At 55.1% G+C, this 21,314-nt stretch overlaps 1 protein-coding gene across 2 annotated transcripts in view; it reads left to right on the top strand.

The window, feature by feature from the left end:
- Positions 1-21,314, top strand: part of IGSF3 (immunoglobulin superfamily member 3) — a 314,733-nt gene that overhangs the window by 176,586 nt on the left and 116,833 nt on the right. For both annotated transcript variants that reach the window (XM_085620979.1, XM_085620980.1), the window contains one exon: positions 1,359-1,763. In XM_085620979.1, the coding sequence (XP_085477105.1) occupies positions 1,359-1,763 (405 nt within the window). The remainder of the gene's footprint in view (positions 1-1,358; positions 1,764-21,314) is intronic.

The raw sequence follows: 21,314 nt of genomic DNA, 5'->3' as shown, positions 1-21,314 counted from the left end.
AGCTGGATAACGCTAGATGAGAAATGTTTGTCTTGGCTGAACCAGCCCCTAAGACACCCAGTGTACGAGGCAAGAGTAGGGGTGGGCGCAATTTGCATAGTCGCACTACGCAAAGCTCCGTGAAATGGTAAAAAATCTCTACGATCATGCATAGTTCCGCGAACATTCAGAATTGCTTGTTCCGCCTGTTCGCAATGCTTTTTTCCTGTTCGCGAACGCTGTTTGCGTGCTCAGGGGGAAATATCTTGCGAACACACATTTTGAAAGCGTGAACAAGCAAAAAATTTCACAAAGCCGCGAATCGTGGAATTTTTGGCAATTCCGCATTCTCCGCGGAACGCAAAATTACCCAATTTCCGCGAGCGGAACGTAATTTACTGCTCAGGCCTAGACAAGAGTCTGTTTTCATGTGGCACCCAGTGGGGCCTGCTCTGACGTGGTTAGTCTGGCCCCTCGCCTTTAACAAAGAGTAAGAGAGGCTGCCTCACCCTCCGCTCTCTCCTCTCACACTCTCCTCTCTCTCACCCACTCTTCTCTCACTCTCTCTCTAGTTCTCTCAAGCTCTCTCTCTCCCTCCCGCCCTCTTCCTCTTTTTCTCTCTCCTTCCTCTCTCTCCCCTCAGCCACTCTCCTCCTCTCACCCTGTCTATCTCTCCTCTCACCCTGTCTATCTCTCCTCTCACCCTGTCTATCTCCTCTCACCTTGTCTCTCCTCTCTCAGCCTCTCACTCTCCTCTCTCTCACCCTGTCTCTCTCTCTCTCCTCTCACCCTGTCTCTCTCTCTCCTCTCACCCTGTCTCTCTCTCTTCTCTCACCCTGTCTCTCTCTCCTCTCACCCTGTCTCTCTCTCCTCTCACCATGTGTCTCTCTCCTCTCACCTTGTCTCTCCTCTCTCAGCCTCTCACTTTGTCTCTCCTCTCTCAGACTCTCACTGTCCTCTCTCACCCTCTCTCTCCTCTGTCACCCTGTTATCTCTCCTTTCACCTTCTCTCCTCTCTCTGCCTCCGACTATACACTCTCTCACCCTCTCTCTCCTCTCACATTCTCTCAAACTGTCTCTCATCTCTCTCCCCCTGTTCCCCCTCTCTCCTCTCACCCTGTCTTTCTCTCCTCTCCCTAGTCTCTCTCTCCTCTCACCCTGTCTCTCCACTTTCAGCCTCTCACCCCCTCTCTCTCCACTCACCCTGTCTCTCTCTCTTCTCTCTCACCCTGTCTATCTCTTGTCTTTCAGCCTCTCACTCTCCTCTCTCTCACCTTGTCTCTCTCCTCTCACCCTGTCTATCTCTCCTATCACCTTGTCTCTCTGCCTCTCACGCTCCTCTCTCTCACCCCCTCTCTCTCTCTCTCCTCTCTCACCAGACGCCGGCTTTGCCGTCACCGCCATATCCCGCACCCCGGGGGTGACCTACAACGACTCCTTCGACCTCCAGTGCATCCTGAAGCCGCACTACCCCTCCTGGGTGCCCCTGGCAGTGACCTGGCGCTTCCAGGTGGCCGGGGCCAGCGACTTCCATGACCTGGTCACCTTCACCCGTGACAGTGGCGTCCAGTGGGGGGAGCGGGCCGCCAACTTCCGGAGCCGCACTGCCATCGAGAAGGCCGAGTCCAGCAACAACGTGCGCCTGAGCATCAGCCGGGCCAGCGACTCGGAGGCGGGCAAGTACCAGTGCCTGGCGGAGCTGTGGCGCAAGAACCACAACAACAGCTGGACCAAGATGGCGGAGCGCCTGTCCAACCTGCTGGAGATCCGGGTGCAGCGGCCAGGTGAGGGCAGGCCATGCGTGGGGGCCCATGGGGCATGTCGATGGGACCCCGGCAGCGGGGCGTGTGGATGGGACCCCGGCAGCGGGGCGTGTGGATGGGACCCCAGCAGCAGGGCATGGGGATGGGACCCCAGCAGCACGGCGTGTGGAGTGCGTGTGGAGGGGGCCCAGCAGCGGGGCGTGTAGATGGGACCCTGGCAGCGGGGCGTGTAGATGGGACCCTGGCAGCGGGGCGTGTAGATGGGACCCTGGCAGTGGGGCGTGTAGATGGGACCCTGGCAGCGGGGCGTGTAGATGGGACCCTGGCAGCGGGGAGTGTGGATGGGACCCAGGCAGCGGGCGTGTGGATGGGACCCTGGCAGCGGCACGTGTGGATGGGACCCTGGCAGCGGGCGTGTGGATGGGACCCTGGCAGCGGCACGTGTGGATGGGACCCCGGCAGCAGGGCGTGGGGTTGGGACCCGGGCAGCAGGGCATGTGGATGGGACCCGGGCAGCGGGGAGGTCTGATCGCATACTGTGACCATGAGTGGAATCTCAACATGTATTGCGTCATGTGACCATGAGTGGACGCTCAACATGTACCATGTCATGTGACCATGAGTGCACTCCCAACATGTATTGGGTCATGTGACCATGAGTGGACGCTCAACATGTATCATGTCATGTGACCATGCGTGCACTCCCAACATGTATTGCATCATCTGACCATGCCATGAGTGCACTCCCAACAGGTATCGCGTCATGTGACCATGGGTGCACTCTCAACATGTATTTGTGGTTTGCATTTCTAATTACTGAGATCCACAAGTCCTTCAAAGAGAAGTTCTGATCAAAGCAACATGGTTGTACAAGAGAGCTTCAGTGTGATGGTTACCTGGAGGTAAGAGCATTGATGGTTGACGAGTAGTAGGATGTAGGCATAATCATTGATCTACATGTAAGTGTAAGTACTCAGTATGCATGTTTACGTTATCAATGAAAGTCTGGCGAGGGCAGGTGTTTGGGATGTGGTTGGTAAGCAGAGGACAGATGTCGTTCCCTCTGGAACGGCGTACCTTTTGTATTACATAGTATCCTACGGAGCGTTATGCGGGACCTTGAGGCACTCGTACACCCCCTCTGTGCTAAGCAGAGGACAGATGTAGTTCCCTCAGGAACGGTGTACCTTTTGTATTGAGTAGCATCCTACGGAGCGTTATGCGGGACCTTGAACCGCTCGTACACCTCCTCTGTGGTAAGCAGAGGACAGATGTAGTTGCGTCGGGAACGGCGTACCTTTTGTATTACATAGTATCCTACGGAGCCTGTATACGGGACTTAAGGCGCTCGTACACCCCCTCTGTGCTAAGCAGAGGGCAGATGTAGTTCCCTTGGGAACGGCGTCCCTTTTGTATTACATAGTATCCTACGGAGCGTGTATGCTGTACCTTGACCCGCTCACAGACTCCCTCTGTGGTAAGCAGAGGACAGATGTCGTTCCCTCAGCAACGGTGTACCTTTTGTATTACATAGTATCCTTCGGAGCGCTATGCGGGACCTTGAACCGCTCGTACACCCCCTGTGTGGTAAGTAGAGGACAGATGTAGTTGCGTCGGGAACGGCGTACCTTTTGTATTACATAGTATCCTACGGAGCCTGTATACGGGACTTAAGGCGCTCGTACACCCCCTCTGTGCTAAGCAGAGGGCAGATGTAGTTCCCTTGGGAACGGCGTCCCTTTTGTATTACATAGTATCCTACGGAGCGTGTATGCTGTACCTTGACCCGCTCACAGACTCCCTCTGTGGTAAGCAGAGGACAGATGTCGTTCCCTCAGCAACGGCGTACCTTTTGTATTACATAGTATCCTACGGAGTCTGTATGCTGGACCTTGAAGCGCTCCTAGTCCCCCCCTCCCTGTTGAGCAGGGGACAGAGCCAGGTGGGCGGAATTGTCCTCTGCCGAGGCTTTCGAGCCTGAAGAAGCAGGTTGTTCTGGCACAACTGGACTCTAGGGGGAGCAGGTTCGAGGTCGGTAGGGGTGGGTGTTCCAGATCAGGGGGTGTAATACTTCATATAGCGTGATCTGAGCGCGGTGCGCAGTAGTTTGAATGCGGTCGGGAGGTCCTGGTTGGCAGAGCGGATTGACGAGGACAGGATGTACAAGGGTAAAAGTGTTGAATGAGTAATTGTGAAACGGATGGTGCATTCCATGTGTTCACTTGGGTGAGTAGCTTGTATTGTGATCAGTGCCTCAAGCCTGATGTTGGCGGCGAGAGGTGGGTGAGTGTTTGGGGAGGTTATATAGTGGTCTTGTGGCACCACCAGTGATCTTGTCCATGGGGAAGGAGCAGTGTGATCGTTTCACCAGTAGGAGGCAGGGTTCCAGCCGTAAGTGGATGGTTGCACTCACGCAGGGTGAGAAGAGAGAAGACATGGTTGTGATGGGCCGAGGTGAGGACGTGAGAGTTGTTTGCGATGGTCTGTGGATCTGCGCACAGCCAGGTTGGTGCAAACTTTGGGTGAGGTGGTGAGCGAGCCTGTTACTCACCGGGCATGGAAGGGTTTTAGAGATGAAGGGAAGCTGGGGTTCTGGTCGTTGGTTATGCAGAGAAGATGACGCCACAGTTTATGATTGGTTGTCAGACCTAAATGTAGATCTTTTGGGGAGGTTTGGAGGAAGGGGATGAGTGTAACAAGTGAGAATGGGGGTTTGGTTTATGAAAGGGAGGACGCAAGCAGGTGCAAAGAATATTTCAGATTTTAGTGTCTTAAGAGACGTTGGTAGCAGTCAGTTTAGACTGTTGTGAAGGTGCGAAGACAGATGCGAGGGTTGGTAGCGCGGCACAGCCTCCAGCAGTGATGGTTGGTGAAGAGCTTGGGTAAAAAGTCAATTTAAACGAATCAAGGCTGCAGTTAGGCCACAGAGGGTCTCTTAGTAAACATCTGTAGGTGTTTGTAGGAGGAGCTGCCTGCCCTTCTGAGGTGCCGTAAGTAACGGCTGAGGTATGGTCAGGGTCACTGGAAGTATGCAATTGTGCGGCTGAAGCAATTTTCGCATAGTTATAGATTTGATGCATTTGCCACATAATCCAGCGTCTGCCGCATAATTTGCAGATTTTAACAAAAAACATTTTGTTTCTAGTTCAAATTGTTCAAAAGTGTTGCCGCGCAGTGGAAGTTCCTTTGCAAAGCTAGACTGGTCACCTGTCTGTTGCTGATTGTACTGATGAGATGCAACCAATGCCCGACAGTGCTGCCGAGTTTAACAAGCATTTGCAATGCAATAGGTCTTGCATTTACGAGAGTTTGAGCTATTGGCATTGTAAATTACAATGCCTTTTATTTATGTGTTGTTTTTAAAACAGATAAATAAAAGGCATTGTCATTTACAATGCCAATAGCTTCAACTCTCGAAATGCGAGACCTATTGCATTACAAATGCCAGCGCCCGTGCTATAAAAATAAGAAACATCAGGAGAGAGCTATTTAAGAAAATAGTGCTCGGAGGCTGTAATTAAAGCCTACTGAGTAACAACACATCTAACAGGGAGTGTCGCCATGGAAGGTTACAAAATGAGACAAGGCGGTACTAAGGAGGGACTACTAAGCCTATTGACCAATGAACAGCCAGTTTACAGTGAACAATGACACAAGCCAATTAAAAATATGGGTGGAGTGTGGGCGGGGCTTCCAGTACCTACCTGAACACAGCATGCCTCGCAGAGCAGCGCATGTGCGGCCCAGGCTCAACCCAAATATTACGAAATAATGAAGTAATACTATCCCAAAAAGTGCACGATTTGCCTTTTCTTTCTGCATAAGTTACTCAACCCTGCCACATAATTTGACCCTCCCCTTCTGCATAATTCCAGTGGTCCTGGATATGTTTCAGTTATGTGGACAGGAAGGTTGTGCGCGAGACTAGCGAGGGGTGGTGGTAGTGACGTCAGTGGGTGGGGTGACGTGTTTATGGGTGTCACTGATTCAGGAATGGAGTCCTGTGGGCCGGTGAAGGCTTTCCAGCAGGACTCGTGGTGGTAGGAGTGGGAGGCTGTAAGATGCTGGAGGACACATCGAGCAGGCAGTGGTCAGATGAGGTGAGGGTTAGTGATGGAAGTGGGGTGTCTGTGCGGCTGGTAGGGCCAGGTCTGGGTCATTAGTGCGGCTGGGACACGGATGGGTATTCCAAAGAGTAGTGGCAGACATGGTAATTGTAGAGTGAGTCCAGAAGGTCTTTCTTTAGGTCGAAGTTGAAACCCCAGAGAGAGTCCAAGAAGTGTAGTGTCAGTGGAAGTGCGGATGTTGTAGGGTGCTGTGGTGCTGCAGGTGAGCACTGTTTGTCCAAAGATCACACAATGGCAGTGTTCACCCGAGTGTGCGGAGATCACTCGATGGTAGCAGGAGGCGCCGTTCTCTCGGTGAAGTCACACAAGTAGTGTAGGGTGCTAATACCTCCACCATTTCTGAAGGTTCAAAGGGGGGGGGGCAGTACTCTCTGGGTTTCTGGAGCTACACAGGGCATGTTAAGGGTTCACAACAGCAATTTTACCTTGAAGGGTTTGGCATGGTGGCATCGCGGGCTGGGCCTGATGTAGTCACCGCTACAAGCTTTTTAGGTTTCTCCACAATGTTATGGGGTTTCTTTTTGGGTGGATTTCTAGTGTTTCACAGCTGCAGCACGGGTGTCGATTGGGTGCAGCCTTCAGCACTGGTGTTTACGGGGTGCCGGCTGCAGCACAGGTGTTTCTGGGGTTCAGACTGCAATACAGATGTCCCCAGGTGCAGGCTGCAGTGCAGGCGTTTTTGGGGCTCAGGCTGCAGTACAGATGTTTTGGAGGTGCAGGCTGTAGCACGGGTGTCTATTGGGTACAGCCTGAAGCACGGGTGTTTTTGGGGTTCAGGCTGCAGCATAGGTGTTTCTGGGGTGCAGGCTGCAGTAAAGATGTCCCCAGGTGCAGGCTTCAGTTCAGGCGTTTTGGGGGCTCATGCTGCAGTACAGATGTCCCCAGGTGCATGCTGCAGTGCAGGCATTTTGGGGGCTCAGGCTGCAGTACAGATGTTTTGGAGGTGCAGGCTGCAGCACATAGGTTTTGGGCACCAGCACAGGTGCAGACTGCAGCACATATGTTTAAGGGGCTCAGGCTGCAGTACAGATGTTTCTCAGTGCAGGCTGCAGCACAGGTGTTTCTGGGGTTCAGGCTGCAGCACGGGTGTTTCTGGGGTGCAGGCTGCAGTACAGATGTCCCCAGGTGCAGGCTTTAGTGCAGGCGTTTTGGGGGCTCATGCTGCGGTACAGATGTGTCGGAGGTGCAGGCTGCGGCATACAAGTTTCAGTCATCACCACATATGTTTTTGGGTGCAGACTTCAGCACATATGTTTAAGGGGATCAGGCTGCAGTACAGATGTTTCTCCAGTGCAGGCTGCAGCACAGATGTTTCTGGGGTTCAGGTTGCAGTACAGATGTTTCCCTGGTGCAGGCTGCTACACAGATGTTTCTGGGGTTCAGGCTGCCGCATATATGTTTCAAGGGTTCAGATGTTTCGGAGGTGCAGGCTGCAGCACATACATTTCTGGGGTTCAGGCTGCAGCACAGATGTTTCCCTGGTGCAGGCTGCTACACAGGTGTTTCTGGGGTTCAGGCTGCAGCACAGATGTTTCTGGGGTTTAGGTTGCAGTACAGATGTTTCCCTGGTGCAGGCTGCTACACAGGTGTTTCTGGGGTTCAGGCTGCCGCATATATGTTTCAAGGGTTCAGATGTTTCGGAGGTGCAGGCTGCAGCACATACGTTTCAGCCTGCAGCACATACATTTCTGGGGTTCAGGCTGCAGCACAGATGTTTCTGGGGTTCAGGCTGCAGCACAGATGTTTCCCTGGTGCAGGCTGCTACACAGGTGTTTCTGGGGTTCAGGCTGCAGCACAGATGTTTCTGGGGTTTAGGTTGCAGTACAGATGTTTCCCTGGTGCAGGCTGCTACACAGGTGTTTCTGGGGTTCAGGCTGCCGCATATATGTTTCAAGGGTTCAGATGTTTCGGAGGTGCAGGCTGCAGCACATACGTTTCAGCCTGCAGCACATACATTTCTGGGGTTCAGGCTGCAGCACAGATGTTTCTGGGGTTCAGGCTGCAGTACAGGTGTTTCGTATGTGCAGACGGCAGCACATAGGTTTCAGGGGTTCAGGCTGAAATACAGAAGTTTTGGAGGTGCAGACTGCAGTACAAATGTTTCGGAGGTGCAAACTGCAGCACATTAGTTTCAGGGGTTCAGGCTGCAGTACAGGTGTTTCCCAGGTGCAGGCTGCAGCACGTTTCAGGGGTGCAGACTGCAGCACATGTGTTTCTGGGGTTCAGGCTGCAGTACAGGTGTTTCCCAGGTGCAGGCTGCAGCACGTTTCAGGGGTTCAGGCTGCAGTACAGATGTTTCTCCAGTGCAGACGGCAGCACATAGGTTTCAGGGGTTCAGGCTGCAGTACAAATGTTTCGGAGGTGCAAACTGCAGCACATAAGTTTCAGGGGTTCAGGCTGAAGTACAGGTGTTTTGGAGGTGCAGTCTGCAGTAAGGTGTTTTCCAGGTGCAGGCTGCAGCACAGGTGTTTCTGGGGTGCAGGTTGTTTCGCAGATGTTTACTGGATCGGGCTGCATCACAGGTGTTTCCGGAGTGCTGGCTGCATTCCAGATATGTTTCCGGGGTGCCGGCTGCAGCCCAGATATGTTTTGTGTTTCCGGGGTGCCGGCCGCAGCCCAGGTGTTCGGAAGGTGTCAGTAACAGTCCCCCCGAGTTGCCTCGGAGAGTAAGGCGTGCAGGGGAGTGGGCCGCCGAGGCCGCCTGGCCAGTATAACCTGCTCCCCAGCGGCTGAGCCCTCAGCTCTTCTGTCACTGGGGTGGGGTATCCGTGCTCGCTTCCCAGGCTCCGCTCTCACACCCCACGGCTAAAGCTTCCCTCCGCCCTCCAGGCTCCGCTCTCACACCACGGCTAAAGCTTCCCTCCGCCCTCCAGGCTCCGCTCTCACGCCAGGGCTAAAGCTTCCCTCCGCCCTCAAGGCTCTGCTCACATCAGGGCTGAGGTTTCCTCATCTCACCCCTCCCTCCCCCCTCCCCTCGGACTTGGTGTGCTGTGACTGAGTTGCTTCCCAGCCTCCGCTCTCACACCAGGGCTGAGCCTTATCTCGCTCCCTGGCCTTGGCGCGCTGTGACCTCAGTCTCCACTCACACCAGGGCGGTGGTGTCCCTCCCTCCCTCCCTCGCTTCTATCACGCTGGGTGGGAGTATCGGCGTTCCGTTCCCCGTCTCCGCAGGGCTGAGCCCTCGTTCTGTCTCTCTGGCCTTGGGGGTCTGCGGATGACCCCCAGGGCCTCTGCTCCGTTCCCACACCAGGGCCGGGCTTCCCTCCATGCTCCACTCCCCCCCCCCCCCCCCTCCTCCGGCCTTGGTTCCACTGCAGAGCCGCGGAGCAGTGAACAAAGGCCACCTCTGTACTCTCAGCGGTCTCTGTAATGGAGGGCGCGGGGGCATGTGACAAAAGTGTGACAGGCGTGTGTGTGTGCGTGCGCGCTTCAGAGGAGCGTGCAGTACAATGACGAGGTCAATGTGCGTGCTGCACGGGCTGATGAACGTGCGCTGTCTGCGTGTTGTGTGCTAGAGAGCACGCTGTGTTAAAGCTGTGTGCTGTCTCTGCGTTATGTGCTAGAGAGCAGTGTGTGATAAAGCATGAGGCTGTGTACTCGCTCTGTGTTGTGTGCTCGAGAGCAGGGTGTGTTAAGCATGGGTCTGTGTACCGTCTGTGTGTTTATGCTAGACAACAGGGCGTGTTAAAGCATGGGTGTATGTACCTTCTGTGTGTTGTGTGCTAGAGAGCAGGGTGTGTTAAAGCATGGGTCTGTGTGTTTATGCTAGACAGCAGGGTGTGTTAAAGCATGGGTGTATGTACCTTCTGTGTGTTGTGTGCTAGAGAGCAGGGTGTGTTAAAGCATGGGTGTATGTACCTTCTGTGTGTTGTGTGCTAGAGAGCAGGGTGTGTTAAAGCATGGGTGTATGTACCTTCTGTGTGTTGTGTGCTAGAGAGCAGGGTGTGTTAAGCATGGGTCTGTGTACCGTCTGTGTGTTGTGTAATAGAGAGCAGGGTGTGTTAAAGCATGGGTGTATGTACCTTCTGTGTGTTGTGTGCTAGAGAGCAGGGTGTGTTAAAGCATGGGTGTATGTACCTTCTGTGTGTTGTGTGCTAGAGAGCAGGGTGTGTTAAAGCATGGGTCTGTGTACCGTCTGTGTGTTTATGCTAGACAGCAGGGCGTGTTAAAGCATGGGTGTATGTACCTTCTGTGTGTTGTGTGCTAGAGAGCAGGGTGTGTTAAAGCATGGGTCTGTGTGTTTATGCTAGACAGCAGGGTGTGTTAAAGCATGGGTGTATGTACCTTCTGTGTGTTGTGTGCTAGAGAGCAGGGTGTGTTAAAGCATGGGTGTATGTACCTTCTGTGTGTTGTGTGCTAGAGAGCAGGGTGTGTTAAAGCATGGGTGTATGTACCTTCTGTGTGTTGTGTGCTAGAGAGCAGGGTGTGTTAAGCATGGGTCTGTGTACCGTCTGTGTGTTGTGTAATAGAGAGCAGGGTGTGTTAAAGCATGGGTGTATGTACCTTCTGTGTGTTGTGTGCTAGAGAGCAGGGTGTGTTAAAGCATGGGTGTATGTACCTTCTGTGTGTTGTGTGCTAGAGAGCAGGGTGTGTTACAGCATGGGTCTGTGTGTTGTGTGCTGTAGACCAATTTTTGTTGCTTGAGTCCAGGGGTCCAAACTCAAGCATAAGGCAGAGATCAGATTCCAGCTGCCCTGGGTCTGTGTTCAAAATAGCGGTTTGTGCAACTAAGTGCGAACTGCCTCAAGGCGCCATGCAGCACTTTACGCTACACTGAAGTAAACCGTGTATGTGGTTAGGCGGGTGCATATGCGGGGAGAAGGGGAGGCGCGAGTGTTACAGTGAGGGGCCAGCAAATGTAATCTCAGTTTGTGGCTAGTGTCTGCACTCTGTGTAAGGGGGACGCGGGTGTGTGTGTGTGTGTGTGTGAATGTGCATAGATCTCTTTATATAATCTGTCACAGAAAATCAATGTGACCTAAAAAAACATATTCTTTGGAACAAGTATATGAATAAACAGGTACACACTACAGTGCAAAGGTCACATTCCAAGTGATCCGCATTTTTGAAGGAGTGAATGTGAGGCTTCCCTGGCATGAGTGTCAGTCCCCCCCCCCCCCCCCCCTCCACCCTACAGTTAACAACGCAATATTGGACTTCTGCATTTCCCGATGTACTCTACAATCTATATACATCTTTTTCTGTGTGTATTTTTGCTCCGTGTATGTGTCTACATCTGTGTCTTCCTGCCTAATGCTCGGGTTAACAACAGTTGTCCTGTGAGTGTGAGTTCATGTGCTTCTGTATAAGATGAAGTGCACACAAAATGTGGAAAATGGCTCCAGTGTTACCATGACTAAAAAAAGCGAAGCTTGACTGTAAGGACCCTAATAACTTGCCCGATCTCTCGCCTTCCTTTCCCAGCCAAAAGGCTGGAGAAGGAAATGAATAGGCAACTAAGTGCTTTCCTACGGGATAACAAAGTGCTGGACCCCCGCAATATGGTTTTAGAGAGGGTCACAGCACGGAGTCAGCACTTATAAAATCAACAGAAGAGATCAGGGAGGCCTTAGATGGGGGAGCGAAGGCGGCCCTGGTATTGCTTGACCTGTCGGCAGCTTTTGATACGGTCCACCATGGCCTATTGATGGACCCTCTGTCAGATTGTGGTGTTCAAGGTAAAGCCTGGCTGCTTTCAAAGTCCTTTTTATCAGATCGTTCACAGACAGTAGCATTGGCCAATTTTCTCTCTAAGCCTTTCTCCCTGCCTTGTGGAGTGCCTCAGGGGTCGTCTCTTAGTCCCCTACTTTTTAATGTTTATGTTTCCTCTCTTGGCTCATTGATTAGTTCATTTGGTTTTAAACTGACCTCCTATGCCGATGACACACGGATTGTTGTGTCACTACAGCCAGGTCAGGATATGGAAGTTGGAAACCAGTTCCATGATTGGATGGAAGCGGTGGGAACGTGGATGTCTCGCAACTGCCCTAAATTGAATTCAGGTAAAACAGAGGTCATCCTGTGTGGGAATGATGTAAACTCCTGGACTCCTAATGTATGGCCGACCACCCTCGGTTCTCTCCCCACACCGTCAAAAAAAACCACAAAAAACTTAGGAATCCTGATAGATGCCAAGCTTAATTTTAGTGACCAGATTAACTCTATCTCATCGGCCACCTTTTTCACCCTTAGGATGATCAAAAAGATCCTCCCTTTTTTACCGCCCGAGAGTCGACGTACAGTGGTTACTTCTCTCGTGATGGCTAAGATTGACTACTGTAATGGTCTATATTTGAGCCTACAGGAACGCTATATGAATAGACTGCAAACGCTTCGAAATGCGGCAGCTAGGCTACTGTCAGGCACAGCTAAGTTTGCGCCTATTTCCAAAGAAATTAGTAAACTGCACTGGCTTCCCGTTAGGAAGCGGGTCTGTTTTAAAGCCCTTTGTATCATGTTTAAGGCACTTCAGGGCATTGGCCCGGAGTTCCTGAAACAAAACATCCAATGGTATCGCCCTAAAAGGACGCTACGGTCGATGGAAGCCAGGTTGGCGATAGTGCCACGGATAAGGAAGGCTTCCTGGGGCGGAAGAAGCTTCATTCTGCGAGCCACCGAGGCATGGAACGCCCTTCCGCCCTATCTCAGAATGTGCCCTGATCTTCTGGCCTTCAGGAAGAGCCTCAAGACCTGGTTGTTCACTGGGTAGTTTTAAAACTTTTGTCCCCTCGTTCAGGAATAATGGGTAGCGCCAGGACACCCTTGGGTAATCGTGCGCTATATAAATCCCCGTAACATAACATAACACGTGGCACCACTGTTCTAATATACAAGTATATGTGACTCGGGGTTTTTTTGTGTGTTCATGTGGCCCCCTGTGTTTTGTGTGTGTTAGCGGATATTCTAAGCAGACAATGCTTTGTGTGTGCCTTGATGTGATACCTTGTCAGTGCACCTTTGTGTGTTTGCCTGTGGACCTCTGAGTTTGGTTGTGTGTTTGCGGACAGCGGATACAATGCTTTGTGCGCGCTGCGCCTTGAGGTCCTTGTCATCTGTTGTGTTAGCTCGTCAGTGAACCATTGTGTGTTTTCATGTGGACCTCTGTGTTTTGTTGTGTGTTAGCGGATACTCTAAGCAGACGGTGCTTTGTGTCTGCCTTGAGGTCCTTGTCATCTGTTGTGTTAGCTCGTCAGTGGACGTTTGTGTGTTTGCCTGTGGACCTCTGAGTTTGGTTGTGTGTTTGCGGACAGCGGATACAATGCTTTGTGCGCGCTGCGCCTTGAGGTCCTTGTCATCTGTTGTGTTAGCTCGTCAGTGGACGTTTGTGTGTTTGCCTGTGGACCTCTGAGTTTGGTTGTGTGTTTGCGGACAGCGGATACAATGCTTTGTGCGCGCTGCGCCTTGAGGTCCTTGCCATCTGTTGTGTTAGCTCGTCAGTGGACGTTTGTGTGTTTTCATGTGGACCTTTGTGTTTTATTTTGTGCTTGCGGACGCTTCAAGCAGACGATGCTGTGTGTGCGCGGCGCCTTGAGTCCTTTGTCTTCATCTGTTGTGCTTGCTACTCATCAGTGCACGTTTGTGTGTTTTCGTGTACCCCTGTGTTTTGTTGTGTGTTTGCGGATAGCGGATGCCGATGATGTCTTTTGTCACATTGAGGCCCTTCTGTTCGTCTGTTGTGTTAGCTTGTTCGTGCCTGTGTTTGTGTGTCCCCTGGTGCCTCTGTGTACAACACACCCTGCCCTGCTCGTCGCGGCCTGGCAGCGTGCATGTATCCACCGGTGCCTCCTGAACTGCTGCTCTCATCTGCTTCCGGCAGAGTAGCGCTCTTATTGGGCCTCTGGGAGCTGATGTTACAAGTCAGCGGATCGTTGAATGAACTCTCTAAATGTGCTTCGCTGCCGGGAAGGCGCGCCCGGCGCGGCTCTTATTGCTTTGGTGAGCTGGGCCTGTGTTATTAAAAAAAAAAAAAAAAACACACAGTGACTACGAGAGAACTGGAAGGCGTGCCAAGGCCGGCTGGCAGCAGAGGGCTCCTTGAAGCGAGCAGGAATCTCTTGTGTCTTCCACGAGCCGGAAGCGAGCCTCAGCAGCCCGCACGAGGGCCCCCGGGGGGACGGGAAGTCGGGGATTCCACCACTGACTGGAAGTGGCTATCGACCCCTGGAAGTGGCTATTGCCCCTGGCGGTGGCTATCGACCCCTGGCGGTGGCTATTGCCCCTGGCGGTGGCTATCGAACCCCGGAAGTGACTATCGACCCCTAATGGCCTGAATTTGGGGTTACAGCACCTCCAAGAGATTGGCCAGACCTGGCGTTTGTCAGGACGCTCGGGGTTGAAGAACCCCAAACCCACCCCATGGGTTAAATGCCCCCTTCCCCCGAGCGCCAGGGTCTGCTTGATCCATACCAGGCGGGCATTCGACCCAGCCTTTGGCCTGGCGCCTCCCCGGGCCTTTACCCTGCTGGGTTCACCAGCCGCCTTTTGATGCTATCGCGCATTACAGTTCAAATATAATTTACAAAAATATTGCTGCCTCGGGCGTAGATGGTTAACACATGATGGTTCTCTTTGACAATATTGTGGTTGTGATCCTCTGGTGCCGCGCCATTTCTAACCTCCTCCTGGAGTGGGACGTGGGGTGTTCTGGCTTCCAGCGGGGGTTCACCCCAGGGGCCCGTGGGCTCTGGTGCTGCCGCTGAGCCCTGTCAGGGGCCCGTGGGCTCTGGAGCTGCCGCTGAGCCCTGTCAGTCCAAAGATCACACCAGGGGCCCGTGGGCTCTAGTGCTGCCGCTGAGCCCTGTTTGTCCAAAGATCACACCAGGGGCCCGTGGGGTCTGGTGCTGCCGCTGAGCCCTGTTTGTCCAAAGATCACACCAGGGGCCCGTGGGCTCTGGTGCTGCCGCTGAGCCCTGTTTGTCCAAAGATCACACCAGGGGCCCATGGGCTCTGATGCTGCGCTGAGCTCTGTTTGTCCAAAGATCACACCAGGAGCCCATGAGCTCTGGTGCTGCCGCTGAGCCCTGTTTGTCCAAAGATCACACCAGGGGCCCGTGGGGTCTGGTGCTGCCGCTGAGCCCTGTTTGTCCAAAGATCACACCAGGGGCCCGTGGGGTCTGGTGCTGCCGCTGAGCCCTGTTTGTCCAAAGATCACACCAGGGGCCTGTGGGCTCTGGTGCTGCCGCTGAGCCCCGTCAGTCCAAAGATCACACCAGGGGCCCGTGGGCTCTAGTGCTGCCGCTGAGCCCTGTTTGTCCAAAGATCACACCAGGGGCCCGTGGGGTCTGGTGCTGCCGCTGAGCCCTGTTTGTCCAAAGATCACACCAGGGGCCTGTGGGCTCTGGTGCTGCCGCTGAGCCCCGTCAGTCCAAAGATCACACCAGGGGCCCGTGGGCTCTAGTGCTGCCGCTGAGCCCTGTTTGTCCAAAGATCACACCAGGGGCCCGTGGGGTCTGGTGCTGCCGCTGAGCCCTGTTTGTCCAAGATCACACCAGGGGCCCGTGGGCTCTGGTGCTGCCGGTGAGCCCGGTTTGTCCAAAGATCACACCAGGGGCCCGTGGGCTCTGGTGCTGCCGCTGAGCCCTGTTACCCCAAAGATCACCCCAGGGGCCCGTGGGCTCTGGTGCTGCCGCTGAGCCCTGTTTGTCCAAAGTTCACACCAGGGGCCCATGGGCTCTGTTGCTGCTGCTGAGCCCTGTTAGTCCAAAGATCACACCAGGGGCCCACGGGCTCTGGTGCTGCCGCTGAGCCCTGTTTGTCCAAAGATCACACCCGGGGCCCCTGGGCTCTGGTGCTGCCGCTGAGCCATGTTAGTCCAAAGATCACACCAGGGGCCCGTGGGCTCTGGTGCTGCCGCTGAGCTCTCTTAGTCCAAAGATCACACCAGGGGCCCGTTGGCTCTGGTGCTGCCGCTGAGCCCTGTTTGTCCAAAGATCACACCAGGGGCTCGTGGGCTCTGATGCTGCCGCTGAGCCCTGTCAGTCCAACGACCACCCCAGGGGCCCATGGGCTCTGGTGCTGCCGCTGAGCCCCGTCAGTCCAAAGATCACCCCAGGGGCCCATGGGCTCTGGTGCTGCCGCTGAGCCCTGTTAGTCCAAAGATCACACCAGGGGCCCACGGCCTCTGGTGCTGCCGCTGAGCCCTGTCAGTCCAAAGATCACCCCAGGGGCCCATGGGCTCTGCTGCTGCCGCTGAGCCCCGTCAGTCCAAAGATCACACCAGGGGCCCGTTGGCTCTGGTGCTGCCGCTGAGCCCTGTTAGTCCAAAGATCACACCAGGGGCCCGTTGGCTCTGGTGCTGCCGCTGAGCCCTGTTAGTCCAAAGATCACACCAGGGGCCCGTGGGTTCTGGTGCTGCTGCTGAGCCCTGTTAGTCCAAAGATCACACCAGGGGCCCACGGGCTCTGGTGCTGCCGCTGAGCCCTGTTTGTCCAAAGATCACACCCGGGGCCCCTGGGCTCTGGTGCTGCCGCTGAGCCCTGTTAGTCCAAAGATCACACCAGGGGCCCGTGGGCTCTGGTGCTGCCGCTGAGCTCTCTTAGTCCAAAGATCACACCAGGGGCCCGTTGGCTCTGGTGCTGCCGCTGAGCCCTGTTAGTCCAAAGATCACACCAGGGGCCAGTGGGCTCTGGTGCTGCTGCTGAGCCCTCTTAGTCCAAAGATCACACCAGGGGCCCGTTGGCTCTGGTGCTGCTGCTGAGCCCTGTTTGTCCAAAGATCACACCAGGGGCCCGTGGGCTCTGGTGCTGCCGCTGAGCCCTGTTAGTCCAAAGATCACACCAGGGGCCCGTGGGTTCTGGTGCTGCCGCTGAGCCCTGTTAGTCCAAAGATCACACCAGGGGCCCACGGGCTTTGGTGCTGCCGCTGAGCCCTGTTAGTCCAAAGATCACACCAGGGGCCCACGGGCTCTGGTGCTGCCGCTGAGCCCTGTTTGTCCAAAGATCACACCCGGGGCCCGTGGGCTCTGGTGCTGCCGCTGAGCCCTGTTAGTCCAAAGATCACACCAGGGGCCCGTGGGTTCTGGTGCTGCCGCTGAGCCCTGTTAGTCCAAAGATCACACCAGGGGCCCATGGGCTCTGGTGCTGCCGCTGAGCCCTGTTTGTCCAAAGATCACCCCAGGGGCCCGTGGGCTCTGGTGCTGCCACTGAGCCCTGTTTGTCCAAAGATCACGCCAGGGGCCCATGGGCTCTGGTGCTGCTGCTGAGCCCTGTTAGTCCAAAGATCACACCAGGGGCCCGTTGACTCTGGTTCTGCCACTGAGCCCTGTTTGTCCAAAGATCACGCCAGGGGCCCATGGGCTCCGGTGCTGCCGCTGAGCCCTGTTTATCCAAAGATCACACCAGGGGCCCATGGGCTCTGGTGCTGCCGCTGAGCCCTGTTAGTCCAAAGATCACACCAGGGGCCCACGGGCTCTGATGCTGCCGCTGAGCCCTGTTTGTCCAAAGATCACACCAGGGCAGAGTTCACCTGAGTGTGCGGAGATCAATCGATGGTAGCAGGAGGCGCCGTTCTCTCGGTGATGTCACACAAGTAATGGAAGGTGCTAACACCTCCTGGATTACTGAAGGTTCAAAGGGGGGTTGAGGGGTATTCTCTGGGTTTCTGGGGTTACACGGGGCATGTTAAGGGTCCGTAGTCTCAGAATAGGCAGATGAGTCGGGTAGGCGGTGGCGGCTGGCGCTCTGGGTCTAGAGCAGAGTCCCTTTGAAGAGTCCTCTGAAGGTCCGACAGCTGGGCCTCATGGTCAGAGCTCTGCTCTTCGGGCTGGGACCAGAAGCCGCGATCTCCCGAGGGGAGGGGCCTGGTCCCACCCATGGAGGGCTGGGTGAGAGGTCATCACCACAGGAGGTGCTAGTCCTGGTCTGAAGAACCTCTACAGATCCAGCTTGAAGAGATACCTGAAGTCCAGACCCATGGAAGAAGCGGCTCCAGCGGTCAGTTCCGGGCCATCCAGGGGGCACGCGTGGGAGGACAGGGCTGGCGAGGAATTGTGCCCGATTGAAAGTACGTAACTCTGCCCCACAAGAGCCGGGTTGAGGGGCGGTGCGGGAAGCTCTGACTGGCCAAAGGAAACTGTATTTCAAGGTGGACTGTGCATACATGTGAGAATGGTCCGCGTGATTCACAGAAGCTGCCAGCACAGGGTAAGGGAGGCCACAAAAAGACACGTGTGCATTAGAGAGAGGGCCAGTAAACATCTCAAGAAGGGTCAAGGCAGCGCTTAAAGGGAACCTGTGGTCTCCGGTGCTCTGCACCGGCACTTGTCAACACTGGTGCTTGTGTCAGTCTGCCACAAGGTGGTGCTGTCTGGCTGATTTAGAGATGACTACAACTGTCGATTATTCATTTAATAATATACATAATAAATTACTAGCACCTTCCACCCAAGCCATTCTTACAGCTTTGGGGGCTTGGAATAGTCTGAATTGTGGCACTCGTAGGAGTGTGATGGCACTGTCATTGGCAGCGCTGGCAGGGGCAATGGGTGGTGCCAGCTGCAGTGGCCTCCTCCTCACAAGAGCCTGGGCACTTTTTTTGTGTGTGCAAATTAAGCCCTGGGCTCAGCTGTCTCTGCCAGATGTGCGAGCACAGCTGCCACAGCAGGAAGTAAGGCTTGCAGGGACCTCTGTGCGGTTGCAGTCCTGCCATGCGGGAGCTCAGTGTGACTTTCCAAACCCTCCCAGATGGCTTCTGGGCGCTATAAAGAGATGCCACACAGGGAATGGCACATGCACACAACAGATTGGACGGGAACCGGCCTGTCCGTGCACCACAGCCCAAGGACATCTGAATATTAGGTCACACACAACCATGCTGTGTGTCACAGCTCACCATATACACACAGGGGGAGCAGTGAGGGACTGCATGATGGATGCTGAACAGAATTTATGCAGAAATTCTCCGCTCAGCCATGTGGAGGGGCAGTAGTTACCCCGTCATAAAGCCGTGGGGTATCTGTTTGGTGCACCCCAGTTGAGACAACACAGGGTAGGTCTCTTCCGGTTGGCTTGCTGACGCCCACTCCACTGACGGAAACACAGAGTCATCACATATATCTTAATTAAGGGGGAGGAAGGCAGAACCATCGGCCAAGTGCACCGACTTCCCCCCGACAAAGTCAGAATCCTTTGCACTCATCCTGGACAGCGCACTACCTAACACACAGATGCACCTGTGCGGTACACGCCTGCTCCACACTCTGTCCCCCCAACACACAGATGCACCTGTGCGGTACACGCCTGCTCCACACTCTGTCCCCCCAACACACAGATTCACCTGTGCTGTACACGCCTGCTCCACACTCTGTCCCCCCAACACACAGATGCACCTGTGCAGTACACGCCTGCTCCACACTCTGTCCCCCCAACACACAGATTCACCTGTGCTGTACACGCCTGCTCCACACTCTGTCCCCCCAACACACAGATGCACCTGTGCAGTACACGCCACTCCATACCCTGTCCCCCCAGCACACAGATGTGCCTGTGCGGTACACGCCTGCTCCACACTCTGTCCCCATGCACACAGCAGTGGTCTATGTATGCCACCCTTCTACCCGCCTCCTCCCAGCACACAGAAGCCGCACCGTGCTGTACATGCCTGGTGCACATCCTGTCCTCATGCACACATCAGTGGGCTGTGTTTGCCTCCACAGTGGCCTGTCCCTGTACACACAGCAGTGGTCTGTGTGTGCCTTCACATCCTGTCCCTGTACACACAGCAGTGGTCTGTGTGTGCCTCCACACCTTGTCCCCATACACACAGCAGTGGTCTGTGTGTGCCTCCACACCCTGTCCCCATACACACAGCAGTGATCTGTTTCCCTCCACACCCTGTCCCCATACACACAGCAGTGGTCTGTTTCCCTCCACACCCTGTCCTCATTCACACAGCAGTGGTCTGTGTGTGCCTTTCTCCCCCCTTTTCCCAGCACACAGGAGCTGCCCTCCCCTCCCAGTGGTTAGACTGTCCTGGGCCCAGGCTGCGCTCACTCCACGTTCTCACTAATTGGGTCAGAGGGCAGTGAGGGCCCCTCATTACGCCCCCTCCTGTCTTGGAGAGGTTGTTTCCTTCTCAGAATGACATTATCTGAGCTCATTAGCAATGCACTGATGCTGTGCAGGAGACGCTATGCTGGGACCGACAGACACCCTGGTTGGGGCTAGCTCCTCTGGGGCTGAGGGAGGGTCTCGGATGCCAGGGGGCGGTGACGGGGTCCTGCAGTCTGCCCATCACTTTTTGTGCGACTAACGGGCCCCTAGCATCTGTGGCCCTTTAATGCTTGTGAGCGCGGACACACTAGGCTGGGCACGGTTTGCCTCAGAGCTGCGCACTCGCCGGAGTGGCTGGCACCACCGCTGACCCCTTAATGCAGCCAGACCCTCTGGGGCCCACAGGGGGCCCTCAGACCTGAGGTCCGCGTCCTCTGAGGGCGCTGTCAGTCCTACTAAGGCAGGTCTCCTGTAGAAAACTGGCATCTGAGAGTGTGTGGGAGTATTCTCACAGCTCATTCCAGTGCATGGGGAAGTGGGACAGCCTCGACTCCGTGCTCCAGTGCATGGGGCAGTGGGACAGCCTCGACTCCGTGCTCCAGTGCATGGGGCAGTGGGACAGCCTCGACTCCGTGCTCCAGTGCATGGGGCAGTGGGACAGCCTCGACTCCGTGCTCCAGTGCACTGTGCATGGGGCAGTGGGACAGCCTCGACTCCGTGCTCCAGTGCATGGGGCAGTGGGACAGCCTCGACTCCGTGCTCCAGTGCATGGGGCAGTGGGGCAGCCTCAATCCTGCTCCAGTGCATGGGGCAGTGAGACAGCCTTGACTCCGTGCTCCAGTGCATGGGGCAGTGGGACAGCCTCGACTCTGTGCTCCAGTGCATGGGGCAGTGGGACGGCCTCGACTCTGTGCTCCAGTGCATGGGGCAGTGGGACAGCCTCGACTCCGTGCTCCAGTGCATGGGGCAGTGGGACAGCCTCGACACCATGCTCCAGTGCATGGGGCAGTGGGACAGCGTCGACTCCGTGCTCCAGTGCATGGGTCAGTGGGACAGCCTCGACTCTGTGCTCCAGTTCATGGGGCAGTGGGACAGCCTCGACTCTGTGCTCCAGTGCATGGGGCAGTGGGACAGCCTCGACTCCGTGCTCCAGTGCATGGGGCAGTGGGACAGCCTTGACTCCGTGCTCCAGTGCATGGGGCAGTGGGAGAGCTTCGACTCCGTGCTCCAGTGCATGGGGCAGTGGGCCAGCCTCGACTCCGTGCTCCAGTGCATGGGGCAGTGGGACAGCCTCGACTCCGTGCTCCAGTGCATGGAGAGTAGGCTGGCCCCCACAGCTCACTCTCGTGCATGGAGAGTAGGCTGGCCTTTACTGCTCTCTCTTGTACTGCATGTGAGAGTAAGATGGCGTCCACTGCCCTCTCTCAATCCAAGAGCCGGCCCTCCTCCTGTCTCCT

This window comes from Triturus cristatus, chromosome 8 (genome assembly GCF_964204655.1).
Source record: "Triturus cristatus chromosome 8, aTriCri1.1, whole genome shotgun sequence".
NCBI classification, from domain to species: domain Eukaryota; kingdom Metazoa; phylum Chordata; class Amphibia; order Caudata; family Salamandridae; genus Triturus; species Triturus cristatus.
The sequence above is the reverse complement of the archived record's forward strand: the minus strand, read 5'-3'. Positions and strand labels throughout refer to the sequence as shown.